At 39.1% G+C, this 17,425-nt stretch overlaps 1 protein-coding gene across 1 annotated transcript in view; it reads right to left on the bottom strand.

Annotated features, from left to right (window-relative positions):
- The window catches only part of LOC133563643 (protein arginine N-methyltransferase 8-B-like), a 103,865-nt gene that overhangs the window by 63,286 nt on the left and 23,154 nt on the right, over nt 1–17,425 (bottom strand). Inside the window, exon 2 of the mRNA XM_061917902.1 lies at nt 15,722–15,964. Coding sequence (XP_061773886.1) covers nt 15,722–15,964 — 243 coding nt within the window. The remainder of the gene's footprint in view (nt 1–15,721; nt 15,965–17,425) is intronic.

Below are 17,425 nucleotides of genomic sequence, written 5' to 3'. Positions count from 1 at the left end.
AATAATGCATGACTTTAAACAACAACCACAACAATCAGGGATGTCAAACATACAGGTTTCATCCGTCCCGCATGATGAGTTTGCCAAGTATAAAACTGAGCTGTTTTTTTTTTATTTTTTTTAACGAAATAAACTGCTGTTCCAAATGTGTCCACTGGATGTCACAATAGCAATTCTGTTAGGCAAGCAAGCAGTTTATACCGGGGGCCAAGCAAGAGGTTCACAGTAAAAAAGTTAAAGGTGAAATTATTCTCTGCATTTGAACCGTCACCCTTGTTCACCCCCTGGGAGGTGAGGGGAGCAGTGAGCAGCAGCAGTGGCCACGCCCGGGGATAATTTTTGGTGATTGAACCCCCCCAATTGCAACCCTTGATGCTGAGTGTCAAGCAGGGTCCCATTTTTATAGTCTTTAGTATGACTCAGTTTGAACTCCCAACCTTACCGATCTCAGGGCGGACACCACAAGGCTACTGAACCGGGGGACTGTGGCTCCTCCTCCTCCTCGACCGACATGAAACTTAAAACCTGCCGTTTTATGTAGTGTGCTTCGAACACATTGTCATTTGGCACCCTCGTTGCCCCAAAATATCTGTCAAACAGAACAGTGAACTTGACCCTTCTGAATAGGTTTTACCTCCGTTTTTCTTACGGTTTGTTGAGTTAGCTCTGGATTGATACTTGGACATGACGAAGGAGGTATTTGATGACTAGCAGAGTTTACAGGTTGTGTTTTTTGGTTCAATCCCAGAAAGACTGTGACTTAAAGTTTAATCCTGGCTTTGTAGATAAACTGAGACCAAGTCTGAGCTCATGTTTTTGAAGTTGAACCAATTTCCTAGGAATTTTCTACAAATTTCAAATGTTTTCTCCCGATGTACGTCTTCAGAATGTGCTTGTTCTATTTTTGGCCAAAGTAAAACAAAGAAAACAGTGAAGTTGTGTTTATTTTTAAGTTATCATGCCATGATTTTACCATTGGAAATAGATTTTGCTCCTTTTGAAGTTGAACCAATTTCCTCAGAATTTTCAACAAATTTAAAATGTTTTCTCCCGATGTACGTCTTCAGAATGTGCTTGTTCTATTTTTGGCCAAAGTAAAACAAAGAAAACAGTGAAGTTGTGTTTATTTTTAAGTTATCATGCCATGATTTTACCATTGGAAATAGATTTTGCTCCTTTTGAAGTTGAACCAATTTCCTCAGAATTTTCAACAAATTTAAAATGTTTTCTCCCGATGTACGTCTTCAGAATGGGCTTGTTCTATTTTTGGCCAAAGTAAAACAAAGAAAACAACCTGAAGTTGTCTTTATTTTTAAGTTATCATGCCATGATTATACCATTGGAAATAGATTTTTCTCCTTTTTGAAGTTGAACCAATTTCCTCAGAATTTTCATCAATTTCAAATGTTTTCTCCCGATGTACGTCTTCAAAACGTGCTTGCTCTATTTTTGGCCAAAGTAAAACAAAGAAAACAACCTGAAGTTGTCTTAATTTTTAAGTTATCATGCCAGGATTTTACCATTGGAAATAGATTTTTGTCCTTTTTGAAGTTGAACCAATTTCCTCAGAATTTTCAACAAATTTAAAATGTTTTCTCCCGATGTACGTCTTCAGAATGTGCTTGTTCTATTTTTGGCCAAAGTAGAACAAAGAAAACAACCTAAAGTTGTCTTTATTTTTAAGTTATCATGCCATGATTATACCATTGGAAATAGATTTTTCTCCTTTTTGAAGTTGAACCAATTTCCTCAGAATTTTTAACACATTTAAAATGTTTTCTCCGGATGTATGTCTTCAGAGTGTGCATATTTTATTTTGGGCCAAAGTAAAACAAAGAAAACAACCTGAAGTTGTCTTTATTTTTAAGTTGTCATGCCATAATTTTACCAATGGAAATAGATTTTATTCCTTTTGAAGTTGACCCAATTTTCCCAGAATTCTCATCAAATTTCAAATGTTTTCTCCCAATGTACGTCTTCAGAATGTGCTTGTTCTATTTTTGGCCAAAGTAAAACAAAAACAATGTGAAATTGTCTTTATTTTTAAGTTATCATGCCATGATTTTACCATTAGAAATAGATTTTCCTCCTTTTGAAGTTGAACTAATTTCCTCAGAATTTTCAACAAATTTAAAATGTTTTCTCCCGATGTACGTCTTCAGAATGTGCTTGTTCTATTTTTGGCCAAAGTAAAACAAAGAAAACAACCTGAAGTTGTCTTTATTTTTAAGTTATCATGCCATGATTATACCATTGGAAATAGATTTTGCTCCTTTTTAAAGTTGAAACAATTTCCTCAGAATTTTCAACAGATTTAAAATGTTTTCTCCCGATGTACGTCTTCAGAATGTGCTTGTTCTATTTTTGGCCAAAGTAAAACAAAGAAAACAACCTGAAGTTGTCTTTATTTTTAAGTTATCATGCCAGTATTTTGCCATTGGAAATAGATTTTGCTCCTTTTGAAGTTGAACTAATTTCCTCAGAATTTTCAACAAATTTTAAATGTTTTCTCCCGATGTACGTCTTCAGAATGTGCTTGTTCTATTTTGGGCCAAAGTAAAACAAAGAAAACAATGTGAAATTGTCTTTATTTTCAAGTTATCATGCCGTGATTTTTACTATTGGAAATCGATTTTGCTCCTTTTGAAGTTGAACCAATTTCCTCAGAATTTTCAACAAATTTCAAATGTTTTCTCCCGATGTACGTCTTCAGAATGTGCTTGTTCTATTTTTGGCCAAAGTAAAACAAAGAAAACAACCTGAAGTCGTCTTTATTTTTAAGTTATCACGCCATGATTTTACCATTGGAAATAGATTTTTCTCCTTTTTGAGGTTGGACCAATTTCCTCAGAATTTTCAACAAATTTCAAATGTTTTCTCCCGATGTACGTCTTCAGAATGTGCTTGTTCTATTTTGGGCCAAAGTAAAACAAAGAAAACAACCTGAAGTTGTCTTTATTTTTAAGTTGTCATGCCATAATTTTACCAATGGAAATAGATTTTATTCCTTTTGAAGTTGACCCAATTTTCCCAGAATTCTCATCAAATTTCAAATGTTTTCTCCCAATGTACGTCTTCAGAATGTGCTTGTTCTATTTTTGGCCAAAGTAAAACAAAAACAATGTGAAATTGTCTTTATTTTTAAGTTATCATGCCATGATTTTAAGCATTTAAGTCTCACCTTAAAACTCATCTGTATACTCTAGCCTTTAAATAGACCTCCTTTTTAGACCAGTTGATCTGCCGCTTCTTTTCTTTCTCCTATGTCCCCCCCTCCCTTGTGGAGGGGGTCCGGTCCGATGACCATGGATGAAGTACTGACTGTCCAGAGTCGAGACCCAGGATGGACCGCTCGTCGGGACCCAGGATGGACCGCTCGCCTGTATCGGTTGGGGACATCTCTACGCTGCTGATCCGCGGGAGATGGTTTCCTGTGGACGGGACTCTCACTGCTGTCTTGGAGCCACTATGGATTGAACTTTCACAGTATCATGTTAGACCCGCTCGACATCCATTGCTTTCGGTCCCCTAGAGGGGGGGGGTTGCCCACATCTGAGGTCCTCTCCAAGGTTTCTCATAGTCAGCATTGTCACTGGCGTCCCACTGGATGTGAATTCTCCCTGCCCACTGGGTGTGAGTTTTCCTTGCCCTTTTGTGGGTTCTTCCGAGGATGTTGTAGTCGTAATGATTTGTGCAGTCCTTTGAGACATTTGTGATTTGGGGCTATATAAATAAACATTGATTGATTGATTGATGATTTTACCATTAGAAATAGATTTTCCTCCTTTTGAAGTTGAACCAATTTCCTCAGAATTTTCAACAAATTTCAAATGTTTTCTCCCGATGTACGTCTTCAGAATGTGCTTGTTCTATTTTTGGCCAAAGTAAAACAAAGAAAACAACCTGAAGTGGTCTTTATTTTTAAGTTATCATGCCATGATTATACCATTGGAAATAGATTTTGCTCCTTTTGAAGTTCAACTAATTTCCTCAGAATTTTCAACAAATTTCAAATGTTTTCTCCCGATGTACGTCTTCAGAATGTGCTTGGTCTATTTTTGGCCAAAGTAAAACAAGGAAAACAACCAGAAGTTGTCTTTATTTTTAAGTTATCATGCCATAATTTTACCAATGGAAATAGATTTTCTTCCTTTTGAAGTTGAACCAATTTTCCCAGAATTCTCATCAAATTTCAAATGTTTTCTCCCAATGTACGTCTTCAGAATGTGTTTGTTCTATTTTTGGCCAAAGTAAAACAAAGAAAACAACCTGAAGTGGTCTTTATTTTTAAGTTATCATGCCATGATTATACCATTGGAAATAGATTTTGCTCCTTTTTAAATTTGAAACAATTTCCTCAGAATTTTCAACAAATTTCAAATGTTTTCTCCCGATGTACGTCTTCAGAATGTGCTTGTTCTATTTTTGGCCAAAGTAAAACAAAGAAAACAACCTGAAGTTGTCTTTATTTTTAAGTTATCACGCCATGATTTTACCATTAGAAATAGATTTTCCTCCTTTTTGAAGTTGAACCAATTTCCTCAGAATTTTCAACAAATTTAAAAGGTTTTCTCCCGATGTACGTCTTCAGAATGTGCTTGTTCTATTTTGGGCCAAAGTTAAACAAAGAAAACAACGTGAAATTGTCTTTATTTTTAAGTTATCATGCCATGATTATACCATTGGAAATAGATTTTGCTCCTTTTGAAGTTGAACCAATTTCCTCAGAATTTTCAACAGATTTAAAATGTTTTCTCCCGATGTACGTCTTCAGAATGTGCTTGTTCTATTTTTGGCCAAAGTAAAACAAAGAAAACAACCTGAAAATGTCTTTATTTTTAAGTTATCATGCCATGATTTTACTACTGGAAATATATTTTGCTCCATTTGAAGTTGAACCAATTTCCTCAGAATTTCCAACAAATTTAAAATGTTTTCTCCCGATGTACGTCTTCAGATTGTTCTTTTTCTATTTTTGGCCAAAGTAAAACAAAGAAAACATTGTGAAGTTGTCTTTATTTTTAAGTTATCACGCCATGATTTTACCGTTGGGAATAGATTTTTCTCCAGGCGTCCCCCCGAGCTAAAATGACTTTGACACCCCTGAGATAAATAAATCCTATTCACTGCTGCTTGCTCTTTATTTCATATTGTGAGGTCCAGAAATGAAATGTACCTGAATCATTACAAATCAGCAGCTTTTTTTTCTTTTTAGTACAGTCTTTAATATGTCATAAATTTCTTTTGTTAAGTCAATGATCCCTGCAGGAAAAAGTAAGACAGTTCTCGTGAAATAAAAGTAAGGATTTTCACATGCTTGATAATATCGTACAATGATGATTTTTCCTGTGTTATGGCAATAATCCCAACTAGAGTTGTGTGGTCCTCCTGTGTTTTTATATTTGTATTTCAATACATTGTTTTAATTGGTTTTACCCTTTTAATTATATTTATTTTTAGATAGGTTTAATATGTATTGATTTTGTTTTTATTCAGTCATTGGTGGAGCTAAGAGTAGTATTGGAATCTTGTTTTTAATATTTTTGTGCAGCACTTTGGAAACATTTTTGTTGTTTAAATCCATCCATCCATTTTCTACCGCTTATTCCCTTTCGGGATTTAAATATGCTCTATAAATAAAGTGGACTGGATTGATTAAATTGGTTGTGCGGTATACCGGCATTAGTACAGTACCGCGATACTAATGACTCATATTCGGTACTATACCATCTCTGAAAAATACCTTATTGTTTTGGCATCACAATATCTTCTTTTGTTTTTAAAAAAAAATGTATATTATGTTTATAAACTCAGGAAATATGTCCCTAGACATATAAGGACTTTGAATATGACCAATGTATGATCCTGTAACTACTTGGTATCAGATTGATACATAAATTTGTGGTATCATCCAAAACTAATGTAAAGTATCAAACAACAGAAGAATAAGTGATTATTACATTTTAACAGAAGTGTAGATAGAACATGTTAAGAGAGAATTTAGTCAGATATTAACAGTAAAGGAAGAAGTAGATCATAGGTGTCAAACTCTGGCCCGCGGGCCAAAACTGGCCCGTTATGTAATTTCATTTGGCCCTTGAGGCAATATCAAATTAACATTAGAGCTTGCCCGCCGGTGTTATACATCGGTAACACCGCATTCACAGATTCTTGAATTTCAGTGCCCCTCCCGAAAATCTCCCGCTGCAACCATTCTCCCGAATTCCACCCGGACAACAATATTGGGGGTGTGCCTTAAAGGCACTGCCTTTAGCGTCCCCTACAACCTGTCGCCAAGTCTGTTTTTCCTCCTCACAAACAGCGTGCCGGCCCAGTCACGTAATATATGTGGCTTCTACACACATGTAAGTAAATGCAAGGCATACTTGATCAACAGCCATACAGGTCACACTGAGGGTGGCCATATAAACAACTTTAACACTGTTACAAATATACGCCACACTGTGAACCCACACCAAACAAGAATGACCAACACGTTTCGGGAGAACATCCGCACCGTAACACAACAGAACAAATACCCAGAACCCCTTGCAGCACTAACTCTTCCGGACCCCCACCTGAGCCCTGACAGTAACTGAAAAGTAAAAAGGCCTGAATGGTTGATTTATTCATTATTTTATTTTCAAATGTATTAGTCTCTGGAAAAAGGTGATGTTAATATTTACCTCAGAAGGCTGCAAATACAAAAGAGGCATTCAATTTTTATTTAAATTTGTTTTGATATGCCATTGATATTTTTTAATTATCATTATTTTAAACTCAATTGTGCATGTCACTATAAAGTTATATAAGCCTTGCTTGTTCAATATTCAATGAAAAACTTTTTGGGGTTCCTATTAAAAGATTCATTTGTTCAACCTCGGCCCACGGCTTTGTTCAGTTTTAAATTTTGGCCCGCTCTGTATTTGAGTTTGACACCCCCGAAGTTGGCTTCACGGTGGCAGAGGGGTTAGTGCGTCTGCCTCACAATACGAAGGTCCTGCAGTCCTGGGTTCAAATCCAGGCTCGGGATCTTTCTGTGTGGAGTTTGCATGTTCTCCCCGTGAATGCGTGGGTTCCCTCCGGGTACTCCGGCTTTCTCCCACTTCCAAAGACATGCACCTGGGGATAGGTTGATTGGCAACACTAAATGGTCCCTAGTGTGTGAATGTTGTCCGTCTATCTGTGTTGGCCCTGCGATGAGGTGGCGACTTGTCCAGGGTGTACCCCGCCTTCCGCCCAATTGTAGCTGATAGGCGCCAGCGCCCCCCGCGACCCCGAAAGGGAATAAGCGGTAGAAAATGGATGGATGGATGGACCCCCGAAGTTGATTAATAATTCATTTTCTACCACTTGTCCTTAAAGATGTTGACAAAATAATAGAATGATAAATGACAAAATATGTGACTGCATATGTCAGCAGCTAAATTAGAAAACCTTAGTTTGTTTATTTACTAATAAAAGACAAGTTGTCTTGTATGTTCAATATTTTATTTAAGGACAAACTTGCATTAAGAAAAGTATGTTTTAATATACCGTAAGATTTTTTTGTTAAAATAAATCCAATAATTACATTTTTTTTTTTGTCCCTTTTATTTAGAAAAGTATCAAAATCATTTTGGTACCGTTATCAAAAAAACACAGTTACACAATGCAAAAAAAAAAAAGGAGTTAAAGCTGCTGCATGTCACGTTTAAGTAGAAGCTTACAGGGTTCTCATACCCGAAAGAGCCGCAACCATTGTGACCCCCCCTTCAGCTGTTTTAATCCTTTTAGATTGCAACGATCTCTCCTGGGTGGGCAGGCGGCGTGGGCATGTGCATCTGTGCGAGGCAGCCGTGATTGAAACCCGTAAAACCCAATTACTGTTTTTTGAGCCGCAATGTTTGCAAAATATTACTTCCAATTATGACAAATTTAGACATTTATTAGTAAATATGCTGATGACTTTAAAGCAGGGGTGCCCACACTTCTTCTGCAGGCGAGCTACTTTTCAATTGACCAACTCGAGGGGATCTACCTCATTTATATATATCATTTATATTTATTTATTTAGGAAAGAGACATTTTTGTAAACAAGTTCAATGTGTTTAATGATAATACAAGCATGTGTAACACATATAGATGTCTTTCTTTCACAAAGACAAGAATATAAGTTGGTGTATTACCTGATTCTGATGACTTGCATTGATTGGAATCAGACAGTAATGATGATAACGCCCACATTTTCAAATGGAGGAGAAAAAAAGTCCTCCTTTCTGTACAATACCACATGAAAGTGGTTGGTTTTTGGCATCTAATTCATCCAGCTTCCATACACTTTACAAGAAAAACATTGGCGGCAAATTCCGTAGCTTGCTTGATTGACATTCACGGCACCCGAGGGTCTTGTGAGATGACGCTGGCTGCTGCCAGTTCATTATTATGAAAAAATGACAGAGAGGAAGGCCAGAAACACTTTTTATTTCAACAGACTTTCGCGCCGTCCCTTCCGTCAAAACTCTAAAGGCCGACTGCACATTTCCTATCTTCACAATAAAAGCCCTGCTTCATAACAAAATAAGAGTCTCAGAAAGCTGGCGTGCACAAGTGATGTGCACGCCAGCTTTCTGAAGGATCGCTTGTGCACGCCAGTTTTCCGAGACTCTGTATTTAGTTAGCGCAGGCAGCATGAAACAGGGCTTTTATTGTGAAGATAGGAAATGTGCAGTCGGCCTTTAGAGTTTTGACGGAAGGTACGGCGCGAGAGTCTGTTGAAATAAAAAGTGTTTCTGGCCTTCCTCTCGGTCATATTTTCATAATAATGATCTTGCAGCAGCCAGCGTCATCTCACAAGACCCTCCGGTACCGTGAATGTCATTTAAGTGACGTCTTGGTGAAGATTGATGATCACTCATTTTTAGGTCTATTTTTTTTAAAAGCCTGGCTGGAGATCGACTGACACACCCCCCGCGGTCGACTGGTAGCTCGCGATCGACGTAATGGGCACCCCTGCTTTAAAGTGATAGCAGAGGCACCCAGTGTTCTCCTGGAAGCCCTGAGCACCTTCGACAAGGGAGACAAAAAGCTTTGCCTTAAAGTGGAACTGCAAAGTTTTTAGTTTTTATATATATATATATATTATTTTTTTTTATTCATCTTCATGTCTTACTTATATTGTGTTCTTTATCTCTACACATGGTTCTTGCTATTTTACAAGCTTTATTATTTCAATTTTCCATCGTTCCTCAGATGAGCCATCTGCCTCAGGAGTTATTGGCCCTGCTGGTGGGGGCGCCTTTGTGTCAGCATCCAAGTGGCCATGGTCTGATGACCCCCCGGTGGAGATGGCTCCTGTGATAGTGTTTACTCACACGTCCCCTCTGTACTCAGCCATGCAGTCATTGGTCCATATACCGTATTTCCTTGAATAGCCGCCAGGCATGTAATATGCGCCTGCCTTGAATTACTGCCGGGTAAAACTCGCTCCCCAAATTTATTAGCGCATGCTTACTTTTACCGACGAGATGTCACAAGTGACGCTTCATTTTCAAAACGGCAGAGGAGTTTTTATTTTTTATTTTACTGTGTGTAAACCAGAGGTTTTGTTCCACAGCCATACAGATCACACTAATGGTTGTGATCTTAAACAATTTTAACACTCTTACCAATATGCGCCACACTCTGTGAACCCTAACCAAACAAGAATAACAAACACATTTCTGGAGAACATTGGCTCTGTAACACATTATAAACGCAACATAAGAATTACCCAGAATTCCAATGCATCCATGACTCGCTAATCCCCCCCCCATCTTTGTGCGTCGGTTGAGGTGGGCGGGGTTGTGGGCGCGTGTATAATATAGCCAAGAGTCACGGATGCTTTGGAATTCTGGGTAATTCTTATGTTGCGTTTATAATGTGTTACAGAGCCAATGTTCTCCAAAAATGTGTTTGGTTAGGGTTCACAGAGTGTGGCGCATATTAGTAAGAGTTTTAAAGTTGTTTATATCACAACCATCAGTGTAAACGGTATGGCTGTTGAGCAAGTATGCATTGCATTCTCGTATGTGAAGCAGTGAAATGTGTGCGTCCTACTGGCACGCAGATAGCATGGTGCAAAAGTGGGCGAGATGACATGTTGTAGAACAGTGGTCTCCAACCACCGGGCTGCGGCTGCAGAAGATTTTTTTGTTTATTTTAATCACACTCAAGTTTTTACTGAATGTCATTGGTAAGCGCAGGGGTGAGAAAAGGTTTTAAAATGATTAACGCCTGCTTGCTTTTACCGCATGCATGCCTGGAATAAGCGCAGGAGTGAAAGAGGTTTTAAATTAATTAGCGCCCCGGCGGCTATTCAAGGAAATACGGTAGTTGCATATGTGTGTGTATTTATGTTTGGGGGATATGGGTCACCTGGTATTTGTTTTTAACTTTGTAAAGAAATCTGCGTTGCATTTCTTTTATGTATGAAAAGCACTTTAGAAATAACATTTGATTTGATGAAAACACAAAAATATTACATTTTATTATAAATTGTGCCTGTTACTACAATGAATATATACAAGTACAAACCCCGTTTCCATATGAGTTTGGAAATTGTGTTAGATGTAAATGTAAACGGAATACAATGATTTGCAAATCATTTTCAACCCATATTCAGTTGAATGTGCTCGAAAGACAACATGTTTGATGTTAAAACTGATAAACTTTTTTTTTTTTTTTTTGCAAATAATCAATAACCATCTGCGGTCCATAAAATCATCAAAAGGTTGAGAGAATCTGGAGAAATCACTGCACGTAAGCGATGACATTATGGACCATCGACCCCTTAGGCAGTACTGCATCAAAAACCGAAATCAGTGTGTAAAGGATATCACCACATGGGCTCAGGAACACTTCATAAAACCACTGTCAGTAACTACAGTTGGTCGCTACATCTGTAAGTGCAAGTTAAAACTCTACTATGCAAAGTGAAAGCCATTTATCAACAACATCCAGGAACGCCGCTGGCTTGGCTGGGCCAGAGTTCACCTAAGATGGACTGATGCAAAGTGGAAAAGTGTTCTGTGGTCTGACGAGTCCACATTTAAAATTATATTTGGACACTGTGGATGTGGTGTCCTCCAGAACAAAGAGGAAAAGAACCATCCGGATTGTTATAGGCGCAAAGTTCAAAAGCCAGCATCTGTGATGGTATGGGGGTGTATTAGTGCCCAAGGCATGGGTAACTTACACATGTGTGATGGTATGGGGGTGTATTAGTGGCCAAGGCATGGGTAACTTACACATGTGTGATGGTATGGGGGTGCATTAGTGGCCAAGGCATGGGTAACTTACACATGTGTGATGGTATGGGGGTGTATTAGTGCCCAAGGTATGGGTAACTTACACATGTGTGATGGTATGGGGGTGTATTAGTGCCCAAGGCATGGGTAACTTACACATGTGTGATGGTATGGGGGTGTATTAGTGAACAAGACATGGGTAACTTACACATGTGTGATGGTATGGGGGTGCATTAGTGAACAAGACATGGGTAACTTACACATGTGTGATGGTATGGGGGTGTATTAGTGAACAAGACATGGGTAACTTACACATGTGTGATGGTATGGGGGTGTATTAGTGCCCAAGACATGGGTAACTTACACATCTGTGATGGTATGGGGGTGTATTAGTGCCCAAGGCATGGGTAACTTACACATGTGTGATGGTATGGGGGTGTATTAGTGCCCAAGACATGGGTAACTTACACATCTGTGAAGGCATCATTAATGCTGAATGGTCCATACAGGTTTTGGAGCAACATATGTTGTCATCCAAGCAACGTTATCATGGACGCCCCTGCTTATATCAGCAAGACAAGTGTTACAACAGCGTGGCTTCGTAAAAAAAAGAGTGACTGTACTTTCCTGGCCCGCCTGCAGTCCAGACCTGTCTCCCATCGAAAATGTGTGATGCATTATGAAGCGTAAAATACGACAACAAGACCCCGGACTGTTGAACAACTTAAGCTGTACATCAAGCAAGAATGGTAAAGAATTCCACTTTCAAAGCTTCAAGGATTAGTTTCCTCAGTTCCCAAACGTTTATTGAGTGTTGTTAAAAGATGTGATGTAACACAGTGGTGAACATGCCCTTTCCCAACTACTTTGGCATGTGTTGTAGCCATGAAATTCAAAGTTAATTATTATTTGCAAAAAAAAAATAGTTTATGAGTGTGAACCTCAAATATGTTGTCTTTGTAGTGCATTCAATTGAAAAAGGGTTGAAAAGGATTTGCAAATCATTGTATTCCGTTTTATATTTACATCTAACGCAATTTCCCAACTGGAAACAGGGTTTGTACGTGCACCTATACATATGCATACTTTGACAGGTTCATTAGAACACACTGTCCTAAAACCTCAGCGACCATTAATCCAGGCTCTTATAAAGTGAAGTGCACTGTACTGAATGAACACTAATTGGCTTAAAAGCCTGCTAGCTGTCATTTTGTTGTCAAAGACCCGTTACGGCAGGGGCGCTCACACTTTTTCTGCAGGTGAGCTACTTTTCAATTGACCAAGTCGAGGAGATCTACCTCATTCCTATTTATAATTTATATTTATTTATTTATGAAAGAGACATTTTTGTTAACAAGTTAATGGTGTTTAATGATAATACAAGCATGTTTAACACACATAGATTCCTTTCTTTCATGAAGACAAGAATATAAGTTGGTGTATTACCTGATTCTGATGACTTGCATTGATTGGAATCAGACAGTAATGATGATAACGTCCGCATTTTCAAATGGAGGAAAAGAAAAGTCCTCCTTTCTGTCCAATACCACATGAAAGTGGTTGGATTTGGCATCTCATTTGTCCAACTTGCATACTCCTTTTTAAACACTTTGTTATGAGAGTAGCATATGTGTGTGGCCCTTTAATGTCTGGCAGCAGGTGAGTGTGTGGGCGAGCGAGGAGAGGGAGCGGTCGCTGAGGGCGGGGGAGAAATACATTGGCATCAAACTCCGTAGCTTGCTAGCTTTCTGAGAGTCTTATTTTGTTAGCACAGGCAGGATGAAACAGGTCTTTTATGGTGAAGACAGGAAGTGTGCAGTCGCTCTTTAGAGTTTTGACAGTAGGTACGGAGTCTCTAGAAATAAAATGTGTTTCTCTGCGTCCGCCCTGTTAGTGATTTGTTTCTTAAATATGAGCTCGCAGCAGCCAGCGTCATCTCACAAGATCCTCGGGTGCCCAGAATGTCAAACAACTGACCAAAGTGAAGTCTTGGTATGATTGATGATTGCTCATTTTTATGTACATTTTTTAATGCCTGGCTTGAGATGGACTGACACACCCTCCGAGATCGACGTAATGCCCACCCCTGCCTTACGGTGTTCGCGGCCACTTGCTGCGGTCCTGCCTGCGAGAGGTACACGTCTGGTCGTACCTGCGGTTTTTACCTGCTGTGGGCGCATTTCCTACATTGATTAGTGCATTTACAGGACAAAACATTAGAAAATGGCGTTGGCCTTAAAGCCCGAAATGGCGCAGTGACCCATAGGCGCCGATCTACATTTCTGCCAGTGGGTGCTCGGTGTGTGTGAAATAGTTTTGTCCCGATACCAATATTTTGGTACCAGTACCAAAAGTATGTCAGCACATTTAGGTACTTTTTTTTTAAATAACGGGGACCACAAAAAAATTCGTTATTGGCTTTATTTTAACAAAAAAATCTTGCGGTACATCAAACATATATGTTTCTTATTGCAAGTTTGTCCTTAAATAAAATAGTGAACATACTAGACAACTTGTCTTTTAGTAGTAAGTAAACAAAGAAAGGCTCTTAATGTAGTCTGCTGACATATGCAGTAACATATTGTGTCATTTATCATTCTATTATTTTGTCCAAATTATTACGTGAGGGATGTCTTGTATTGTTTTTTTTCTGTCTTATGATTTGCATGTTTTAGTTTGAAAAGTAACTCTCCTCTCGTTTCAGGTCACTTGCCCTTCCTTTTGTGTCATCAGTCTGACGTCATCCCTGTTCTCTGATTGTTTCCACCTGTTCTCTATTACCCTCATGTGTCTTATAAGCCCACTCCTCCCTTTGTCCTGTGCCAGATTGTTTCGTTTATTCGTGCTCTTTAGCGTCCATGTCTTGCCTTACCTTGCCTCGTCTCGTGCTTATGTTCCTTGAAGCATGATGTTTCCACCCCCATGCTTCACAGTAGGTATGGTGTTCTTGGGATGCAACTCAGTATTCTTCTTCCTCCAAACACCACCAGTTGAGTTTATACCAAAAAGTTCTATTTTGGTTTCATCTGACCACATGACATTCTCCCAATCCTCTGCTGTATCATCCATGTATCCATTTTGGTATCAACTCAACTCATCGTGTTTGGAGGAAGAAGAGTACTGAGTTGCATCCCAAGAACACCATACCTACTGTGAAGCATGGGGGTGGAAACATCATGCTTTGGGGCTGTTTTTCTGCTAAGGGGACAGGACGATTGATCCGTGTTAAGGAAAGAATGAATGAGGCCATGTATCCTGAGATTTGGAGCCAAAACCTCCTTCCATCAGCGAGAGCTTTGAACGGCTGACCAAATATTTATTTTCCACTATAATTTACAAATTATTTAAAATTCCTGGATTTCTTTTTCACATTCTGTCTCTCACAGTTGAAGTGTACCTATGATGAAAATGACAGACCTCTGTCATCATTTGAAGTGGGAGAACTTGCACAATCGATGGCTGACTAAATACTTTTTTGCCCCACAGTACATCTCTAAAGTAATAATACTCTTACTTGAGTACCATTTATGGCTACTCTACCCACCTCTGTTTATTTGTAAAAAGCACTTTACATTGAGTAAACAACCTCAAAGTGCTGTAATGTTTTAAAAAAATAAAATAAAAATAAAAACTAGAACAGCCAAATAGCTAGAAGTAGTATGCATTCACCTAAAACAAGGTTTTTCTGAGAATTTTGCCCTTTCTGTTTTGGAAACGACATGAATGTTTGTGCCATTGCTTAATAACTTTAATAAATACAGTTTTGGTCAATTGACTTAGTTGTGATTTCCCTCTCTGCATGAAAGTTTAAAAGTAGCATGTATGAATGCAGTATGAAGAAGAATGTTTGAATGTAGACACACAGAATCATCATACTGCTGTGATTATATGTATCAAGTGTTCATTCAAGGCTAAAGCAAAATACCGATATATATATATATATCGTGGATTGCGATATGGCCTAAAAATATGGCGATATTAAAAAAAAAAGCCATATTGTCCAGCCCTACTTCATTGCCTTTTCCTTTCCGTTTTGTTCATTTTTGGTTTAAGCGTTACATACCTTCTTTTACCTGCACCCTGCCTCCCGCTGTGCTCTGCATATTGGGATCACGACAAACCATTCCGACTTCTACCAAGCAATGAACTACCTGCTGCCACCTACTGATATGGAGTTTTACATGGTTACCTTGCCGAGCTCCATACAGCACAGACACTAGAACACGGCACATTATATGCAGATTATAATTATTGATTTGCAAATAATATTTTTTGGTCCAATTAGGTGAAGTTGCATAATTTCCATATCTCGCGGACCACTAGTGTGGTTGGAAAACACGGGTCTATTTGACACGCATGAGTTGCTCCGCTGCCATTTTGCCGACCCTGCAGAAACCATTACGCTGAATAATCCTATATCCGATTGATTGGGTCTGTAAGTGTTGTTGTCGTACCTCGTGGATGCCAAAGTGGGCGTAGGAGTCGAAGTAGTAGTCCTTTGAGGTCATCTCCTCGGGGTTACATAGCTTGGCCATCTTGCCCCATCCAGAGCAGTTGGGAAGGCTGGCGGCGTGTGGCGTGTGTGGCGGTAGAACAGGTCTTGGTGTCGGCTGCTGGATGGAAGGCACAGGCTTTGGCAAGGAGGCGGGCTGAGCCGACCGCGATGGAATGATGCGGACCGGCTGCGGCTGTGGCAGCTATAGAAACAGCATATGGTTAAAACCACACATTTTAAAAACTGTATGTGAATAACACACATCAACTTATTTCCTCGAATTGATAGCTTGCAGTCGGAGGAGAAAAGGTGAGGCCTTTTAATCCCAGGAACACCACATCTACCGTCAAGCATGGTGGTGGTAGTATTATGCTCTGGGCCTGTTTTGTTGCCAACGGGACTGCTTTTAGAAATATCGGATACATAAAGGGAGTGGAGGAAATGGCGTAAATAGAGGCGCTGAGTTAAAAATGGGTAACAAAATGGCAAACTGACAAAGCTTAAAGGCCTACTGAAAGCCACTACTAGCGACCACGCAGTCTGATAGTTTATATATCAATGATGAAATATTAACATTGCAACACATGCCAATACGGCCGGTATTGGCATCAAATTCTACAGTTAATGATGCGCGCGCTCTGAGGTCCGAGAGCCAGTTCCAGCTCGTGGTGCCCAAGACCAGACTTAAGACCAGGGGAGACAGGGCCTTCTCTGTGGTCGGCCCTAAGCTCTGGAACACTCTGCCCCTCCATCTTCAAACTGCTTCCACAGTGGAGTGTTTTAAGTCTCGTCTTAAGACCCACTTTTATTCTTTGGCTTTTAACACTACGTGAGTTGTGTGGTCGGCTTCACGGTGGCAGAGGGGTTAGTGCGTCTGCCTCACAATACGAAGTTCCTGCAGTCCGTGGTTCAAATCCAGGCTCGGGATCTTTCTGTGTGGAGTTTGCATGTTCTCCCCGTGAATGCGTGGGTTCCCTCCGGGTACTCCGGCTTCCTCCCACTTCCAAAGACATGCACCTGGGGATAGGTTGATTGGCAACACTAAATGGTCCCTAGTGTGTGAATGTTGTCTGTCTATCTGTGTTGGCCCTGCGATGAGGAGGCGACTTGTCCAGGGTGTACCCTGCCTTCCGCCCGATTGTAGCTGAGATAGGCGCCAGCGCCCCCAGCGACCCTGAAAGGGAATAAGCGGTAGAAAATGGATGGATGGGATGGAGTTCTGTTGTCCTCTGTGTTTTTTTTATACACTTTGATTTCTATTTTACTGTTTTAATTGATTTTACCCTTTAAAATAATTTTTAATCATATTTGTTTTTATATTGTTTTTATTGGTTTTACATTTATTTATTTTTTGTTTTTATTCAGTCATTGGTGGAGCATAATATATATATATATATATATATATATACTTTTTTTTATTTTATTTATTTTTTTACAATTGTTTTTAACATGGCTGTGCAGCACTTTGGAAACGTTATTGTTGTTTAAATGTGCTATATAAATAAAGTGGATTGGATTGGATTTGCAAAAAAATAATGTTTATGAGTTTGAACATCAAATATGTTGTCTTTGTAGCATATTCAACTGAATATGGCTTGAAAAGGATTTGCAAATCATTGTATTCTGTTTATATTTACATCTAACACCATTTCCCAACTCATAT

The sequence above is a fragment of the Nerophis ophidion genome, linkage group LG12 (assembly GCF_033978795.1).
Source record: "Nerophis ophidion isolate RoL-2023_Sa linkage group LG12, RoL_Noph_v1.0, whole genome shotgun sequence".
Classification (NCBI taxonomy): Eukaryota; Metazoa; Chordata; class Actinopteri; order Syngnathiformes; family Syngnathidae; genus Nerophis; species Nerophis ophidion.
This window is presented reverse-complemented; position numbering and strand designations above follow the sequence as displayed.